This window comes from Tachyglossus aculeatus, chromosome 21, assembly GCF_015852505.1.
Source record: "Tachyglossus aculeatus isolate mTacAcu1 chromosome 21, mTacAcu1.pri, whole genome shotgun sequence".
NCBI lineage: Eukaryota > Metazoa > Chordata > Mammalia > Monotremata > Tachyglossidae > Tachyglossus > Tachyglossus aculeatus.
In genome coordinates this window covers 65028376-65045881 of record NC_052086.1, presented here as the reverse complement: position 1 = coordinate 65045881, position 17506 = coordinate 65028376, and the positions used below count along the sequence as shown (strand labels likewise).

At 43.2% G+C, this 17506-nt stretch overlaps 1 protein-coding gene across 1 annotated transcript in view; it reads left to right on the top strand.

Moving 5' to 3' along the window:
- LOC119942767 (transformation/transcription domain associated protein) overlaps positions 1–10481 on the top strand; it is a 160482-nt gene extending 150001 nt beyond the window's left edge. Inside the window, exons 69-71 of the mRNA XM_038763700.1 lie at positions 3253–3456; positions 3561–3755; positions 9137–10481. Coding sequence (XP_038619628.1) covers positions 3253–3456; positions 3561–3755; positions 9137–9421 — 684 coding nt within the window. The 3' untranslated portion in view covers positions 9422–10481. The remainder of the gene's footprint in view (positions 1–3252; positions 3457–3560; positions 3756–9136) is intronic.
- Positions 10482–17506: the final 7025 nt, after the last annotated feature.

Genomic DNA, 17506 nt, shown 5'->3' with positions numbered 1-17506 from the left:
CTCTCTCTCTCTCTCTCTCTCTCTCTCTCTCTCTCTCTCTCTCTCTCTCTCTCTCTCTCTCTCTCTCTCTCTCTCTCTCTCACACACACACACACACACACACACACACACACACACACACACACACACACACACACACACACACACACACACACACACACACACCCTCCCCCCACCCCCCCCACCCCCAATTCCCAACCCAACTCCCTGGATGTCCTCCCCCTTAACTAGTTTAGGTCACTTCTTTCCACCATGAACTCAATTTAATTCAAACTAGCAAATGGGAAGCACCTTTTGAGTACTCTCGTCTATAAATTCAGGAGTGAAATATTTGATGCCTGGTGCCAATTTTCTGGATCACGTGTTCCTTATAATATTTTCCAGTGCCATTCTGTTACGTTTTGTGCCAGCCCAGTAAAACACCTAGGTTGAGCTTTGTCTTCTTTGTAATGTCTGCAATAAAGGAAAGTCAGTCTTAGGATTTTTCAAGATAAAGCATGGTGTGAAGTGTTTTGTAACATCTGCTTCTGATTTGCAAAATAGTTCCTTCAGGTTATGAAACTTTTGTCTCTAATAGTCTTTTAATTGAAGCGGTGTCATTGCTATTCAACTGTTCATTCATGCAGAGAAGTAGTTCCTGACTTCGTTTCTGTTTCTAGTTAATTAGCCCAGTATATACTGCAGTAACTAAATACAGTAGTAGTTTTCAGATGTTTTTTACTTCCATCCCCAAGAAGAGCTATCCCACACATCATGCAATTAGAGGCTGTTTCCTGAAACACCTGAACAAGCCCTCTTGATGTTTGCAGCTGAAATGAGGCTAATCTTACAGGGGATGATTTTATTTTACCTTTCTCTGTAATGTTTCAGATCACCAGAAAGGGTTATCAGTGGCATTTATCAAGCACTTACTGTGTGCACAACACTGTACAAAGCACTTGGGAGAGTACAGTTCAACAGAGTTGGTAGACATGTTCCCTGCCCAGGATGAGCTTAAGGTCTAGAGGGAGATATAGGCATTAATATGAATAAATAATTTACATATGTGTACATAAGTTCTGTGGGGCTGAGGTTGGGGAGAATATCAAGGGCCCAAAAATACAGATCCAAGTGCAAAGACATAGTAGAAGGGAGAGGGAGTCAGGGGAAAGAGGACTTAATTGAGGAAGGCCTTTTGGAAGAGATGTGACTGAATAATCCCTCTACACTAAGCTTGTTGCAGGTAGGGAATGAACTTTGTTGTATTGTACTCTCCCAAGTGCTTAGTACAATGCTCTGCACACAGTAAGTGCTATATAAATAGTAAATATGTACAAGTATGTGCCAAGCACTGTTCTAAGCGCTGAGGTAGATGCAAGGTTGTCCCACGTGGGGCTCACTGTATTCAGTCTTCATCCCCATTTTACAGATGAGGGAACTGAGGACCAGAGAAGTGAAGCGACTTGTCCAAAGTCACACGGCTGACAAGTGGCGGAGCCGGGATTAGAACCCATGACCTCTGACTCCCAAGCCTGGGCTCCTTCCACTAAGTCAAGCTGCTTCTCTTACTGCTGATAATGATATTTGTTAAGTGCTTACTATATGCTAAGCGCTGGGGTAGATACAAGGTAATAGGGTTGCCCCACGTGGGCCTCACCGTCTTCATCCCCATTTTACAGATGAGGGAACTGAGGCCCAGAGAAGTAAAGTAGTTTACCCAAAGTCACACGGCTGTGAAGTGGCAGGTGGGGATTGGAACCCACGACCTCTGATTCCCAAGCCTGGGCTCTGTCCCCTATGCCATGCTGCTTCTCATATTCATTCATTCAATCATATTTATTGAGCGCTTACTATGTGTCTGGGAGAATATGATACAATAATAAACGGATATATACCCTGCCCACAGCGAGCTTAATTATGGTACTTGTTAAGCGCTCACTATGTGCCAGACTTTGTCAAGTCAGATGCCTATTGAACTAAGCCAATTTTGTTCATAAAGGCAGTTCTTATCTGACTGGCCTTCACTTGATACACAAATATGACTTTGTAGCTTTCTTTCTGCTGTTCACAGCTCACCAGACTTGCCCTACCACATAGTTGTTTGTTCTTCTTAATTATGCCACCTTATATTTGTCTTTAATTGATTTCCTTCTGTTTAGAGTTACCATTTCCATAATTTATCAAGATCACTTGGAATAAAATTCCAACTGTTAGTAATCTTTCCTAAACAGTGAGTGTACTCAATGATTCATGTGTATGTTCATTGACAAAGATTTCATATACAAATACTGAATAGCACTGGCTTCAGAACTGATCCTTAAGCCAGTGGTGTACCCCATCTTAACAGTAAGTTACTTTACCAGCTTTGCATTGGGAATATCTGGTGGAATAGAGCAAAAGCTTAACTGAAAGCTTGATTGCTAGTATCAGTTGCTTCTTCCTTGTCTACACCTGCCTGTCACTCTGTCATGAAAGGAAATTAAATTGGGCTGTCATGATTTGCTCTTCACTAAACTAGGTTAGTTGTTTCCTGTAATCTTCTGCTCTTTGAGGCAGTTGCAAATGGGTTGACATGTTTATGAAGTTTTTCAGGGAACTAAGTGCTTAGTACAGTGCTCTGCACACAGTAAGTGCTCAAAAATTTGATTGAATGAACTCTGTATTGTACAGTTCTCCCAAGTGCTTAGTTCACTGTTGTGCATACAATAAGCACTCAGTAAATATCATTGATTGATTTGGGGATGCAGGTGTCTAGTTACCAGCATCATCCTTTATTTCCTTTGCCATTCCTTCCCAACTTTCTGTTCTTTCGTAGGACCACTAGTTCTTTTAAATTCAGTAGGATGCAAGTCATCAGATCTCTTTGATTACGTTCAGAGATAGTTGGAGTCTTTCTGAAGTGACTGTGCAACCTCCCATGACAAGTGGCACTTGCTCTGGTCCAGTGGGTACAGTGGAAATTTTTGGTTATGAAAAAGGCATTAGAAGCTTTTGCCTTCACCCAAACGTCGTCCACTTTTCTTTCCTGCCTCACTTGCCTCTTGTGCCTCACAGGAAAGAATTTTTGGTGCATCAGTGTCATTTGTTAGTTGGATCACCTTTTTTGATTTCTCTTTTTAATGTGTAACTTCAATAATAATAACAATAATGATTAAATTAAGCACTTGGATGTTTAGAAATACAACTTTTCCTCTGAGTGGGAGGACGGTGTCAGCTGATGGTGTCTTTTGAAACCTGGCAACCCTTTTTGAAATGACTCTTCCTTGTTGGTAGGTCCTTCGTGATATCCTCAAAGAAGTTCAGAGTAACATGGTGCCACGCAGCATGCTGAAGGAGTGGGCACTGCACACATTTCCCAATGCAACGGACTACTGGACATTCCGCAAGATGTTCACCATTCAGCTAGCTCTGATTGGTTTCGCAGAATTCGTCTTTCATTTGAATAGGCTCAACCCAGAGATGTTACAGATCGCTCAGGTAATTTGCTGCCCACGAAACCTAAGCCTTTTGGGGGTTTTTCCAAATGTTTTTTCCTCCTTGGTGTTAGACGGCTTCTGACTGGGTCTCTCTCTGGTGTTTAGGATACGGGCAAACTCAATGTTGCCTACTTTCGATTTGATATCAATGATGCTACAGGAGATCTGGATGCCAATCGCCCTGTCCCATTCCGCCTCACCCCTAACATTTCTGAATTCCTGACCATGATTGGGGTCTCGGGCCCATTAACTGCATCTATGATTGCTGTTGCCCGGTGTTTTGCACAGCCTAACTTTAAGGTAAGTGGTCCCCTTTTAAGTACTGCATTTAAAATATTTTTATGTATTTGTTAGGCGCTCACTATGTGCCAGGCACTGTTCTAAGTGCTGGGGTAGATACAAGCTATTTGGGCTGGACCCAGTCCATTCCCCACATTGGGCTCACAGTCCTAATCCCCATTTGCAGTTGAGGTACCTGAGGCAAGAAAAGTTAAGTGACTTGCCCAAGGGCCCACAACAGACAAGTGGTGGAGCCAAGAACCCAGGTCCTTCTGACTCTCAGGCCCATTCTGTGCCCACTAGGCCACCCTGCTTTTCAGTTAGCACATTTTCGTTATGTACCATACCGCTGTATTACCAAACTAAGGGAGTCAATTCAGCAAGATTTTAAAGTAGCTATAGCATTTATTTAACCCTTCCCAGTGCAACACACTGTACTAAATGTTTCAGAAAATACTGCAGAAGCACAAAACATATTCTTCTCCCATAAGGAGCTTACCATGTAATGGGGAAACCATGCAGAATATTTGCAAATGGCAGGAGCAATAGGAAGAATGGTATCAGTCTGTCACCATATCTGTCAGTTCTTCCTCTCCAACATATCTGCCCCTTCCTCTCCTATCAAACTGTCCCCACACTGGCCCAGGCACTTTTCAAATCCCAACTCAATTACTGCATCAGCCTCTTTGCCCATCTCCCCCCCGCCATCTCTCCCCTCAAGTCCTACTTCACTCTGCTGCCAGTATCATTTTTATGAAATGTTCTGTGCACATTTCTTGCCGCAGCAGCCTCCTGATTTGGTTTGTCCAGAAACGCTCTGGGCATGTTACTCCCCTCCTCAAAAATCTCCAGTGGCTACCAATCAACCTAGCATCAGGCAGAAACTCCTCACCCTCGGCTTCAAGGCTCTCCATCACCTAGCCCCCTCCTACCTCACCTCCCTTCTCTCCTTCTCCAGCCCAGCCTGCACCCTCCGCTCCTCTGAAGCTAATCTCCTCACCGTGCCTCGTTCTTGCCTGTCCCGCCATCAACCGCTGGCCCATGTCATCCCCCTGGCCTGGAATGCTCTCCCTCCCCACATCCGCCAAGCTAGCTCTCTTCCTCCCTTCAAGGCCCTACTGAGAGCTCACCTCCTCCAGGAGGCCTTCCCAGACTGAGCCCCCTCCTTCCTCTCCCCCTTCTCCCCCTCTCCATCCCCCCGCCTTGCCTCCTTCCCTTCCCCACAGCACCTGTGTATGTGTATATATGTTTGTACGTATTTATTACTCTACTTATTTATTTTACTTGTACATATCTATTCTATTTTATTTTGTTAATATGTTTTGTTTTGTTCTCTGTCTCCCCCTTCTAGACTGTGAGCCCACTGTTGGGTAGGGACCGTCTCTATGTGTTGCCAACTTGTACTTCCCAAGCGCTTAGTACTGTGCTGTGCACACAGTAAGTGCTCAATAAATACGATTGATTGATTGTGTTTTGTCTATTTGTCTCTTTTGAGTTTTGTGTTACATCATTCCAGATGCATCTGTCTCCACTTATACTTTAGATTGGGAAATCCCCTTGGGCAAGGACTATGTCTAATTTCCACCTGTATATTCTCTCCCAGTGCTGAGTACAATACTGTGAACATTTATTAAGTGCTTAATAAATACTACTCTTCCTACTCCTCAAAAACCTTCATTGGTTGCCCATTCCACTCCACGTCAAGCAGAAACTCCTGTCCATTAGCTTAAGGAACTTAATCAGGACTTTCCCCATTACTTAACCTCGCTCTTCTCCCACCACACCCTAACTCACACACTGTGTTCCTCTCAAGCCAGCCTACTCAGTATGCCTTGTTCTGGTCTCAAATACTGTCGACCTTTTGGTGATGCCAACCCTCCTGCCTGGAGCTGCTTCCCCTTTCACATCCTTTAGACCTCTTCTCTCCCCATCTTCAAAGCCCTTCTGAAATCTCATCTTCGGGAGACATTTCAGTCCGTCAGTCAGTGGTGTTCATTGAACTCTTACTGTGTGCAGAACACTGTACTAAGTGGTTGGGAGAGTACATTATAACAGTTGGTAGACATGTTCCCTGCCCACAAGGAACTTATAGTCTAGAGTAGGAGACAGGCGTTAATTACAGATAAGTACATAAATGTTGTGTGGCTGAGGGTAGGGTGAATTAAAGGTGCAAACCCAAGTGCACGGACAATGCAGAAGGGAGAGGGAATATCTTCCCACACTGTTTCCCTCCTTGCTGTCATTTCAGCACTTCCACATTACCTAAGCTCTTCCTCTCTGTCTCACCACCCCTCCCCATAGCACTTATGTACCTCTCTTTATACTCTATTGCTGAAGAGGATAGGGTGGGTCTATGAATCGCTTTGGAGGAAGAATGAGCAAGAGTTAGATGAGTAGCAAGACTTGAAAATCAGTGAGGCTTGGAAGATGTTATCTAAGTTTCAGGTTAATAGGAAGGGAGGTGGATGGTGTTATTGACAGAAATGAAAAGCAGTGTGGCCTAATGGACAAACTATGGGCCTAGGAGTCAGTGACCTGGGTTCTAATCCCAGCTCTGCCACTTACATATTGTGTGACCTTGGACAAGTCACTTCTCTGTGCCTCATTTTCCTTATCTGTAAAATGGGGATCCGTTTTCCCATATGGGACAGGTACTGTGGTTGACACTTCCCCCCCACCTTATAATACAGTGCTTGGCACATAGTAAGTACTTAACAAATGCGATTATTATCATTATTAAAAGGTGGGGTTCCTTGTGGAATCGTTAGTAGTAATGGTATTCAGTGTCCACTGAGTGTATTACGTGAACTGAGACTGTAAGTAAGCTCATATCTAGACTGTAAGCTCATTGTGGGCAGGGAATGTGTCAGTTTATTATTGTATTGCACTCTCCTAAGTGCTTTTACAGTACCCTGCACACAGTAAGTGCTCAATAAATATGATTGAATGAATGAGTTCTGGGGAAAATGCGGTGATTGCCCAAGATGCATGCCTTGAATGTGAATGCTGACAATTTAAAGGAGGAAGCAGACCTGAAAAGTTCACATCATCCAGGAGGCCCTCCCAGACTGCACCCCCCCTTTCCTTTGCTCCTCCTCCCCTCCTCATCGCCCCAACTCCCTCCCTCTGCTCTACCCCCTCCCAGCCCCATAGCACTTATGTACTATGTACATATTTGTTATTCTATATTTTATTAATGATGTGTATTTATAATTCTGTTTATTTTTAGTGATGCTGTTGATGTCTGTCTACTTGTTTTGCTTTGTTGTCTGTCTCCCCACTTCGAGACTGTGAGCCCGTTGTTGGGTAGGGATTGACTCTGTTGCCAAATTGTACTTTCCAAGCGCTTAGTACAGTGCTCTGCACAGAGTAAGTCCTCAATAAATTTGATTGAATGAATGAAAAAAAAAACATTTACAAGTAGTGGAATCAGAATAAAACAATTGAATGTAAGTTGCCTAGTAGAAAGAGCCTGGGACTGGGAATCAGAAGACCTGTGTCTAGTCGCTCTTCACTGCCTCATCTATAAAATGGGGTAAAATACCTGTTCTCCTTCTCCACTCTCTCTTAGATGTGAGCCCCATGTAGGGCAGAGATTGGGTCTGATCTGATTATTTTGTATGTTCTGTGTTTAGCCTACTGCTTGGTGAGTGGTAAGAGCTTAATAAATGCCATCATATATGTATAGCGAGCAGCATGGCCTAATGTGAAGAGCCCAAGCCTGGGAGTTAGAAGACCTGGGCTCTTAGCGCTTAATACAGTGATCTGCACACAGTAAGCGCTCAGTAAATACCAGTGAATGAATGAATGAATTCCTGACTTTGCCACTTGCCTGCTGTGTGACTTTGGGCAAGTCAGTTAACATCACTGTACCTCAGTTTTCTCATCTGAAAAACAGGGATTTAAGTACCTGTTCTCTGTCCCCGCCTTAGAGTGTGAGCCCTCTTTTAGGGCAGGGCCTGCATGGGCCCGATTACCTTGTATTAGCATGAGCATGGCAAATAATACATTCTTAACCATTCTTATTTTTAAACCTAATTGCTGGGAAACTGTTCCAGTAGGGTAGAAAGTGTAATCTCATAGATAGCTGAGGCTTGCAAGAGAACACAAGTAGTGGGAGAGAGGAACTGATGGGCAGCAATATGGAGTGGGCAGCGGAAGAAGGGTAAGAGATAAGGGGAGAGGGGAAGACAGAAGGCATAGATGCAGAGGTAGTGGAAAGCTTAGATGTCCTGAGAGGCCAAGGGCTGCAGATCTAGCTCAGAAATTCTTGTGGATTCTGACTAGAATTAGAGATTTAAGATACCAAAGGCTTAGCAGGCAGAACACTTAACATAATCCCCAAACGCCTCCCTTAGTCTTTTTTTAGGTGTGGAAGGAGGAAAGGATGTTTGTCCAAGGTCATACCAAAAAAAAAAAAAAGCTTTATCTCTTAGTTCTGGTTTGGTGAATGGGTGAATAAACCCATTTATAGGAAGGTGTATTAATCTCTACCCAGACACTATATCTGGACCTTAAGGATCAAAATACAAAGTTTCATTTGGACATAGAAAGTTCCTTTGGTGGTTTTACATTTTTTGTGGGGGGGCTGATTATGGGATAGTCCTCACAGTACCATTAAAAAAAACAAAAAACCCTCCATAGTAAAAGACAAATAAAATTACAACTTGAGGCCGAACAACTAGTTAACTCTCAGCTTAAATACACATGATTTGTTTAGCTGGAGGGGCTGTGGGAACTTTCCAAATAGCCTTGGTGTGGTTCAGAGCCTCCTGAACTCAGTGACTTAGAGCAAAGTCGTGTTTTTAACTCAGTTATTCCTATCACGGGTAAGTACTGGCTTTTTCTAGCAGCAAACATTGTTACTTTTCAGAACAAATTAGGATCTGTTGAAAGAATGGGAGGGGAGGAAAGGACAGTTAAAATGCCCTGGTTGGCAGGCTTCCTTATTATCCCTTTCCTGTGTACATATTCATGTACATCTAAAAGCTAATTATCTATGCATGCTTTGATGGTAAAAACATAATAAATATATTAAATTGATTTTATATTTAAAAATAGAGTAGACACACAAGCATGTAGTTGAATTAGGCTCCTGTAACTGTTTTTGAAGGCTAGACAAGAAGCACTGTTCCTTCCTAGCCAGACAACCCTCGATGGCATTTCCTTAAAGCATTTGAAAATTTTCTCTGGAGGAGGAAATCGCTTCTTTCCAAAACAGATTCGAAGGCTTTGCTGTAGGTCACGAGTTTTTCTATGCCACCAAGCACTGCCTGGAGATTGCAAAGTGGGACCCAAATGTCAAAATGCAATTTATTTCCTTATTGAGTTAAAAGTCCTCTATGTCCCTTGGCTGTACTTTCAGTGTGACATAATTAACTCATTTTCTTCTACACGCACAGGTTGACGGCATCCTGAAAACTGTGCTTCGGGATGAAATCATTGCCTGGCATAAGAAAACCCAAGAGGACACCTCCTCTCCCCTCTCTGCTGCCGGGCAGCCGGAGAACATGGACAGCCAGCAGCTGGTCTCGCTGGTCCAAAAAGCAGTGACCGCCATCATGACTCGACTTCATAACCTCGCCCAGTTTGAAGGCGGGGAGAGCAAAGTCAACACCCTGGTAGCAGCTGCAAATAGTCTGGATAATCTGTGCCGTATGGATCCAGCCTGGCATCCTTGGCTGTAACGGGACGTTTCCGTAGCTGCTTCTGCTACCCTTGTGCTATGAGCCATGTTTTGGGTTTTGGGGTGGGGAAGGGAAGAGAAGAGGGGAGAGACAATGTGAAGAATTCATTTGAGACTGGCTTACCCGGCCGCTGCCGCCAATTTCATTTCCATCTCTAGCTAGTTGTTAATCATGTTTACAAAAGTCCTGCCGAATAACTGTTTCCAAAGGGGGATTCTTGGTGTGAAAGGGAAATACCCCAATTTGATATGCGGAGGTGATTTTTTGAAGCCTGGCTAAGAGGTAGAGAAGGAAGTGGAGAGGAAAGGATGTGAGCTGTATTCTGATAGTTTTAGGGAGAATGTGGAAACACCAGCGTCGCTACACAATTAGGAGCAAGTCCTAGGCCTGGTGTTGATGTTTTTAGATTCCCATGAAGAAACAAAGATTTTCCCCAGGTGAATTTTCTTTGTGAAATTTTACTAAACTGCTTTATTTGTACTAATGTCCAGATTCAGATGGACTGTTGAAAGCAATGATATTCTGTCAAGTTTTCTCCTGTCAGAACCATCACCATTTTCCAAAGGCCTCGTTGGTTTGTACAGATGTTTGTAACAAGTGTATAGAAAATCCACTTTTGGTAGCGAAACAGAAAATTATGAACAAATCGTGCTGGGCTTTTTCTCAGAGCACAAGTCCGTGTACAGTGATAGTGCAACCAGTTTTGGGAATTGAGTTTAGTGTTTGACCATTATGTATAAATGGGGATTTATAAAACGCTGAGGATCTCGCCGCCCTTCCAGACGTTATGTATCTGAAGGTAGCTCAAAGTGGGTCAGCAAAAGTTATCAAAATGGATCTGCTCATGGTTTGCGATGATTTCTAGGACACTTGTAGACTTTTTGTTTTTGTTAGAGTTGCTTCCTAGAAGACTTTTTTTCATTTGTAATTTAAAAACAGATCTTGAGTTTACTTGAGCCCTCTGTGTTGTGTTAGCATTTTTATAAATCTGCGGTGTTGCGAATGTTCTACCTAAATTTGTACAGAGTGATTTTTTCAGAATAAATATTTTCTAAAAGGATCTGTGGATTCTAGCACACTTTGTTGCATTTGCAGGTTCGATAAAATATTTGAACTAGCGGAGTTAGTCCACAACAGTAGAATGTCCTTTGGCTATTCAGCAAACCATTTGCTTGCCTGAGGATACTCTTCTGTTAGGGGGCTTCGGAGTTTGGCACTTTAGGTGTGGAGTTTCGCACTTAAGGTGTGGTCGGTACTGAACTCGGGTTTGAACAGTTTCCATTTGCTCACCCTCAATACATGTGGAACAGATCTGTGACTGTCATATTTACCAGGCTAGACTTCTGTCCCTTCTACGGTGCAGACTTAAACAAGGTTGCGAATGAGCAAAAAGTGAAATTCTCACTAATAATATAAAGCCCCGTTGTCAGAATGACATTGATGTCAAAATATGATGAAGATTATTTAGTCCTTTTTCATCCTTTTGAGAGAGTGTGTCAGTGACACCTCAGGATAAATCAAGGTCACGTTAACCTGCAGACACTGACAGACTGTTTGGGCTTCGCAGAAGTCATGGGGCCAGTCTCAGTCCACATTTTAACAGATGTACAAGAAGACTAGACCAGATGTATTTTTAATTGGAAGACTTGAGACCTGTCTTGCATATTTTCACATTTAGAGAAAAATCTATGTCTGCAAAATTTTCACCAGCCTTATCCAAACTTTCTGTGGCCTTCATAACACTTGCACTCCCCCTTTCTTTCTTCAGGTGGATCCAGGTTTGTGTTTGCCCGAAGTGAAACCTACTTTTAGATGTCACATGCCTAAAATTTTCATGGGAACTTAAGAAAAACATAAGAGAAAGGAGCAGAGGTATTTGAGTTGCCATTAGTCGAGCTCCCTGGCCTCCTTAAAGTCCCTGGGAGATGCTAATTGTTTTGTTGGCTGGCCTGCCTTGTATCCAGCTGCAATCCATTTGAACGGAGCCAAACTCCAGGACCAACTCCAACCCAGGTTCCGTTTGTAACCAGAATTCCTGAGTGTTTAGAAGAGCCTTCAGTCCACAGGGGGACCACTAAGCCCGCTGAACATTCATGGTAGCCCCGTGGCCTGAGCTTGGGGAGGTGGAAAGCAGCAGTAATCAAACTCAGCCAGCTAACTTTTGTGGGGCAGGAACCGATCCAGTCCCAAGCCTAGGAGGCTCAAGAACCTGCAGTTTAGGCCTAACTCATTGTGCAATCCTCTTAGCTTTAGCAACCTGGGACTTATATTTCCAAGAGGTGTGGCACACCTGAAGGTCTCCTGACCTCAGTAACTTCAAAGTAAGTGTATGGATCATGAACACCTTGGTTTTTGCATAGTGCTCTTATTCCCAAAGTGCTCTCGCAATAGTTATCAAATGTTTGCCCTACCAAATAATCCTGTGAGGTTGATTGAAAGGCTGTTATTAGTCTCCCCATTTTGCAGGGTGAGGAAACTGAGCTACAGAGGAGGTTAAGTGACTTACTTAAGGACATGCAGCTGGCTAGTGGCAGAACTTGGACTTGAACCCAATTCCTTCAAGATACCAGACCAGCAACCCTTCTACTGTACCATCCTGGTTCCCATTCTACCTCAGTTATTCCTACCATAGATAGGATTTTCTAGCAGCAAACGTAGAATTACTATGCAGAACAAATTGGTTGCTGGTGAAAGACTGTAAATTTAATTTACAGTGAGAGACATGTAGTTTTAAAATTAAAAAAAAAAATTCCCCTAAGCAAACCTTTTGTGAGAGACATTACATCCAAATTGCAGCCAAGCGGGAGCAGAAGGTAACTTTCTTGAACTGCCAGAATAGTGAGAAAATGATCACTGTTATTCTGAAAGGCCTTGATGTGTCCAACAAAGCCTCAGTTTCTGGCTGCAGAGGACACATGCAACAAAAACCACTTGTTCAAATTGAACACGTCCTCTTCAAAGAGTGGAATGTTCATTTACCAAAAGGTGCTGGAGCCACCTCAGAAAAAGAAATACTGGTTCATAAAGTGGTTTGAGTAATTTTATGGGTGCAGAATTTTAGCTGAGCAATGAGTTGTTAGATGTAAAAATTATATTCTTCATGTGTCTTCTGTAGGCACTTTTCTCATGGAGTCTGTTTCATCGGGATTGGGAAAAGGTTCTCTGTCTTGAGCTAGGCAAATTCAGACTCAACTTGGAAGCCAGTGAGGACTACATATCATCTTGAAACACTAGAATAAAAAGTGGTCTCGAAAGCAATAATACTGGTATTTGTTAAGCACTTACTATGTGCCAACCACTGTACTAAGCACTGGAGTAGATTTAAGATAATCAGTTCATGCCTAGAACCTTTTCCACAGAGGGCTCATGGTCTAGATGCCTGGAAAATGGTATTTGGGGGCCCTTCATGGACCAACAGGCCAAATTGGTTGGGGAAAAAAGTTATAATTAAGATGTAATACCATATTCTCTCTACCTACTCTCCACCAAAAGATGCAAAGAACCATGTTGACCAATACAGTCTAAACTAGTGATGAGGTAAACTCTTTGCTTCTGCCTAGATGATACTGTAATTTTGCCTTTAAGCCTGACTTCATCCTACTTTTGAAAGTTCATTGTCATTCATGATGTTTTCTAAAGTAAACTATATTCCATAATGTAAATCATTTGGTATTAGTTGGCTGTTTTCTATTCATCTGTTCCCTTCTAACCCCACACCCAAATGATATGCTGCTTTTAGTCTTCTGTGATTGGACTGTTGATGAATCATCAGATTCAAAGGGAAGATTGATCCTTACTGGAATAAGATGACTCAAAGCACTTCAGGTAAAGCTAACAGACTTTATTTTACAAATAACAAGAGAATGAAGTTGTATTAAATTTGATGTTCAAATTCAATGAGTAAAATCATTTGATGATGGAGAGACCTAATTTAGATGATAGCCTTAAAATAGATAATATACATTGGCAGGCTATTCTTAAGGTAAAGAAGCACAAAGTGTGTCTGTATAGTATCCTTAGCTTTTTAGATGGATAAAAGCAGCAATTGCCATAGAGCCTGTTAGGGGCAGCTTTATTTGGACACCAGATTTTCTTAAAGATAGGTGCATTTTAAAAAATAAATAAAAGCATATGTAGATGAAGGCTTTTGGATGATGATGTAATTGTATTTTTTTAAATCTGACCTCTAAACTAAGGTCAGCCATAACGTGGTGGTTGTTGTGATTGCAGGATCTGTGCGGTAGGATTAATCTGGGAATTCCTCTTGGGGAAGGTGAAGTTTTAGTTCTGTTCCAGTTGAGGTGCATGTAATGATAATAATGATGGTATTTGTTAAGCGCTTACTATGTGCCAGGCACTGTTCTATGTGCTGGGGTACATACAAGGTAATCAGGTTGTCCCACGTGGGGCTCACAGTCTTAATCCCCATTTTACAGATGAGGTAACTGAGGCACAAAGAGCTTAAGTGACTTGCCCCAAGTCACACAGCTGACAAGTGATTGAGTCAGGATTAGAACTCATGACTTCTGACTCCCAAGCCTGTGCTCTTTCCACTAAGCCACGCTGCTTCCTCAGTCAGTGGTATTTATTGAGCATTTACTTTGTGCAAAACTCTACTAAACACTTGGAAAAGTACAAGAGTTGATAAGCCCATTCCCTGCACAGAAGAATCATTGCTGCTAATCTCCTCACCATGCCTTGTTCTCGCCTGTCCCACCATCGACCCCCGGCCCACATTATCCTTCTGGCCTGGAATGCCCTCCCTCCCCACATCCGCCAAGGTAGCTCTCTTCTTCCCTTCAAGGCCCTACTGAGAGCTCACCTCCTCCAGGAGGCCTTCCGAGACTTTGCCCCCTCCTTCCTCTCCCCCTCCTCCCCCTCTCCATCCTTACCTCCTTCCCTTCCCCACAGCACCTGTATATATGTATATATGTTTGTATGTATTTGTTACTCTATTTTACTTGTACATATCTATTCTATTTATTCTATTTTGTTAATATGTTTTGTTCTCTGTCTCCCCCTTCTAGACTGTGAGCCCACTGTTGGGTAGGGACCGTCTCTATATGTTGCCAACTTGTACTTCCCAAGCGCTTAGTACAGTGCTCTGCACACAGTAAGTGCTCAATAAATACGATTGATTGATTGATTGATTGTGGTTTAGTGGAAAAAGCATGAGCCTGGGAGTCAGAGGACCTGAAAGATCTTAGAGTGCTGTGGCTAGAGGAGCCAAATTTCAGGCTTCTCCCAGCTCTGAATCCACAGCCACATTTAGCTGCCAAATTCTTCCCGAGTTTGGGAAAATCAGCAGTAGCATAAATTGAACTGGAGCCTCTCCTTGACATCCGTCTGTCCAGTGTCTTTGGGTACAACTCTCCTCTAGAACTCACCATGCAATCAACAATAACAAATGTGGTATTTTAGTGCTTATTATATGCAAAGCACTGAGGTAGACATAAAATAATTAAATCTTACATAGTCCCCTACCCACCGTGCTCATAAGAGAAAGAGGAGAACAGGAATTTTATCCCCATTTTATGATGAGGAAACAGAAGTACACGGCAGGCAAGGGGTGGAACCCATATAGGGCTCACAGTCTTAATCCACATTTTACAGATGAGGTAACTGAGGCACAGAGAAGTGAAGTGACTTGCCCAAGGCCACATAGCAGACAAGTGGCGGAGCTGGAATTAAAACTTATGACCTTCTGCCTCCCAGGGCTGTGCTCTATCCACTACGCCACGCTTCTTCCCACAGCAGATCTGGGTAAAATGAGGTGAAACCATCCATTCTCTCACCCTCTTAGATGGTGAGCTCTGTCTGGGGCAAGATATGGTGTCTAACCTGATCATCTTGTTCCTACGTCAGTTGCTAGTGCTGAGGATGGACATACAATACATAAGTGAGAAAGGCAGCCATTGGACGACACTGTAAACATTCTGTCTGTCAGGGGTACAGTGGCGCTCAAGCAGTAGGTGGGCTATCCCCTTGAAAGCCTTTTGGTTCTTGGGATTCATTCATTCATTCAATTGTATTTATTGAGCGTTTACTGTATGCAGAACACTTTACAAAGTGCTTGGAAAGTACAATTTGGCAACAGATAATACTCCCCAGAACTGTGGAGGAACTATTCTTAGGCGTGTCCCACTCTAATGCTCAATCCACACAAGCAGAATTCTTTTCTTCTCTCTTTTTTCCTTCGGGTCTGCAGGGAGAAGATAAGGCTATGATGTTTATCCAAAGTCACTGAGATGCTGTCGGAATTCCACCTTCATCAATCAATCTATTCCTTGCCCTTATTCTAACCACATTGAGCCATTACTCTGCAGACCCTGTGAAGGGAAAATCTCTCGGGTCTTTTATCTGAAGAGGACAAAGCCCTTTGTCTGTGAGGTTTTTTTTTTTTTTCCCTTTCCCCTCTGATATGAGCACATTCATTATTGTAGTCTGTGAGCCTTCTGCCTGGCATTTGGAAACACTGTGTGTTATCACTTCTCTCAGGAGAGCCATCCCAGTGGCTGTGGAGAGGCAGGGGCACTGCAAAAAGCCTCTCAGAGCCTTGCTATGCTCTCTTTGGTCTCCATGGCAGTCAGATGGGGGTTTTAATCATGGTCCAATTGTGTCCCAGCTCTGCAGTCTCTTCTGCTATCCACCATCCCCCTTGCCTTTATGAGCTTGGTGTCTTGTCCTGGAGGAGATGCCCTTGGAAAAGGTCAGGTGTTCATTATTATTAAGACAGTTTACTAAAAAGAAAAATCTTGTTCCCTTTTCTTGTTATGCTCTTCACCCCGTTAGGCCTCTTTCTCTATCCTTAATTTTCAAAAACTGGGAGATTTCAATCTCTGTGGTGGAAAGAGTCGTTTCCTTCTGATTTTAGAAGCTGCCTTTCTTATTGGTCCTTGAGGTTTGTGTTCTAATCTCAGCTCGGCTGCTCATCCTCTAGGAGACCTTGGGTAAGCCTAATCGCTGTTCTGCCTCAGCTTCTCCCTCTGTGAAATGGGAATGATAATACCAATCTTTGAAGAGGCCCAGGGACAAAGAGGCAAAGTTGGAGAAGCAGCATGGCTCAGCGGAAAGAGCCCGGGCTTTGGAGTCAGAGGTCATGGGTTCGAATCCCTACTCCACCACATGTCTGCTGTGTGACCTTGGGCAAGTCACTTAACTTCTCTGAGCCTCAGTTCCCTCATCTGTAAAATGGGGATTAAGACTGTGAGCCCCACGTGGGACAACTTGATCACCTTGTAACCCCCCCCAGCGCTTAGAACAGTGCTCTGCACATAGTAAGCGCTTAACAAATGCCATTAAAAAAAAAAAGAGAACTTCTAGATCTAGCAATAGTATGAACTAACTTCCACCTCCTGGACTCTCCCCTTTCATTCCCTTCCTCCTCCCAAAAGGGCAAGAAACTGGCATCCTTGTTGTTGTTGGAGAGAGATGTGAGCCTTGGAGGATCATGGAAAGATCATGGACCTGGGAATTAAAGGTCCTGGGTTCTAATCCTGGTTCTGCAAAGTCATTTAACTTCTCTGGACCTCAGTTTACTCATCCGTAAAATGGTGATTCAACCCCTGTTTTCTCCTTTTCATAGACTGCGAGGCCCATGTGGGATAGGAACTGTACCTGACCCGATGGTCTTGAATCTATCCGAGGGTTTAGTTCAGTGCTTGGCATAAAGTAAGTGCTTAACAAATGACAATTATCATCATTATTATAATTACAATAGTTATTATTATTGAAAAACCTTTGAGAACCTTTGTACTGCAGAACTTGATCTTGTGTCCAAAAACAAATCCACTCCTGAGCTCTCTTCCAAACATAAATCCCTTTGCAACCCTCCCAAAAAATGGAATTGAAAGAAGCAGCCAAGCTTTCAAGCCAAATGACTACTTCCTTTAAGGCCACAAAGGGCCCATGCTGATTGTTATGGCTGAACTATTCCCCGCTGGGGCTTTTGTCTTGCCCCAGTCATTTTGGCTTCTTCCCAATCTTTAAGCACTAGTGTCTCTCTAGAGTGCCAAAGCTGAGATTGCAAAGTCCGCCCTCCGCCCCACAACACTATCTCCCCGCAAATACCCCATATAATTGGGC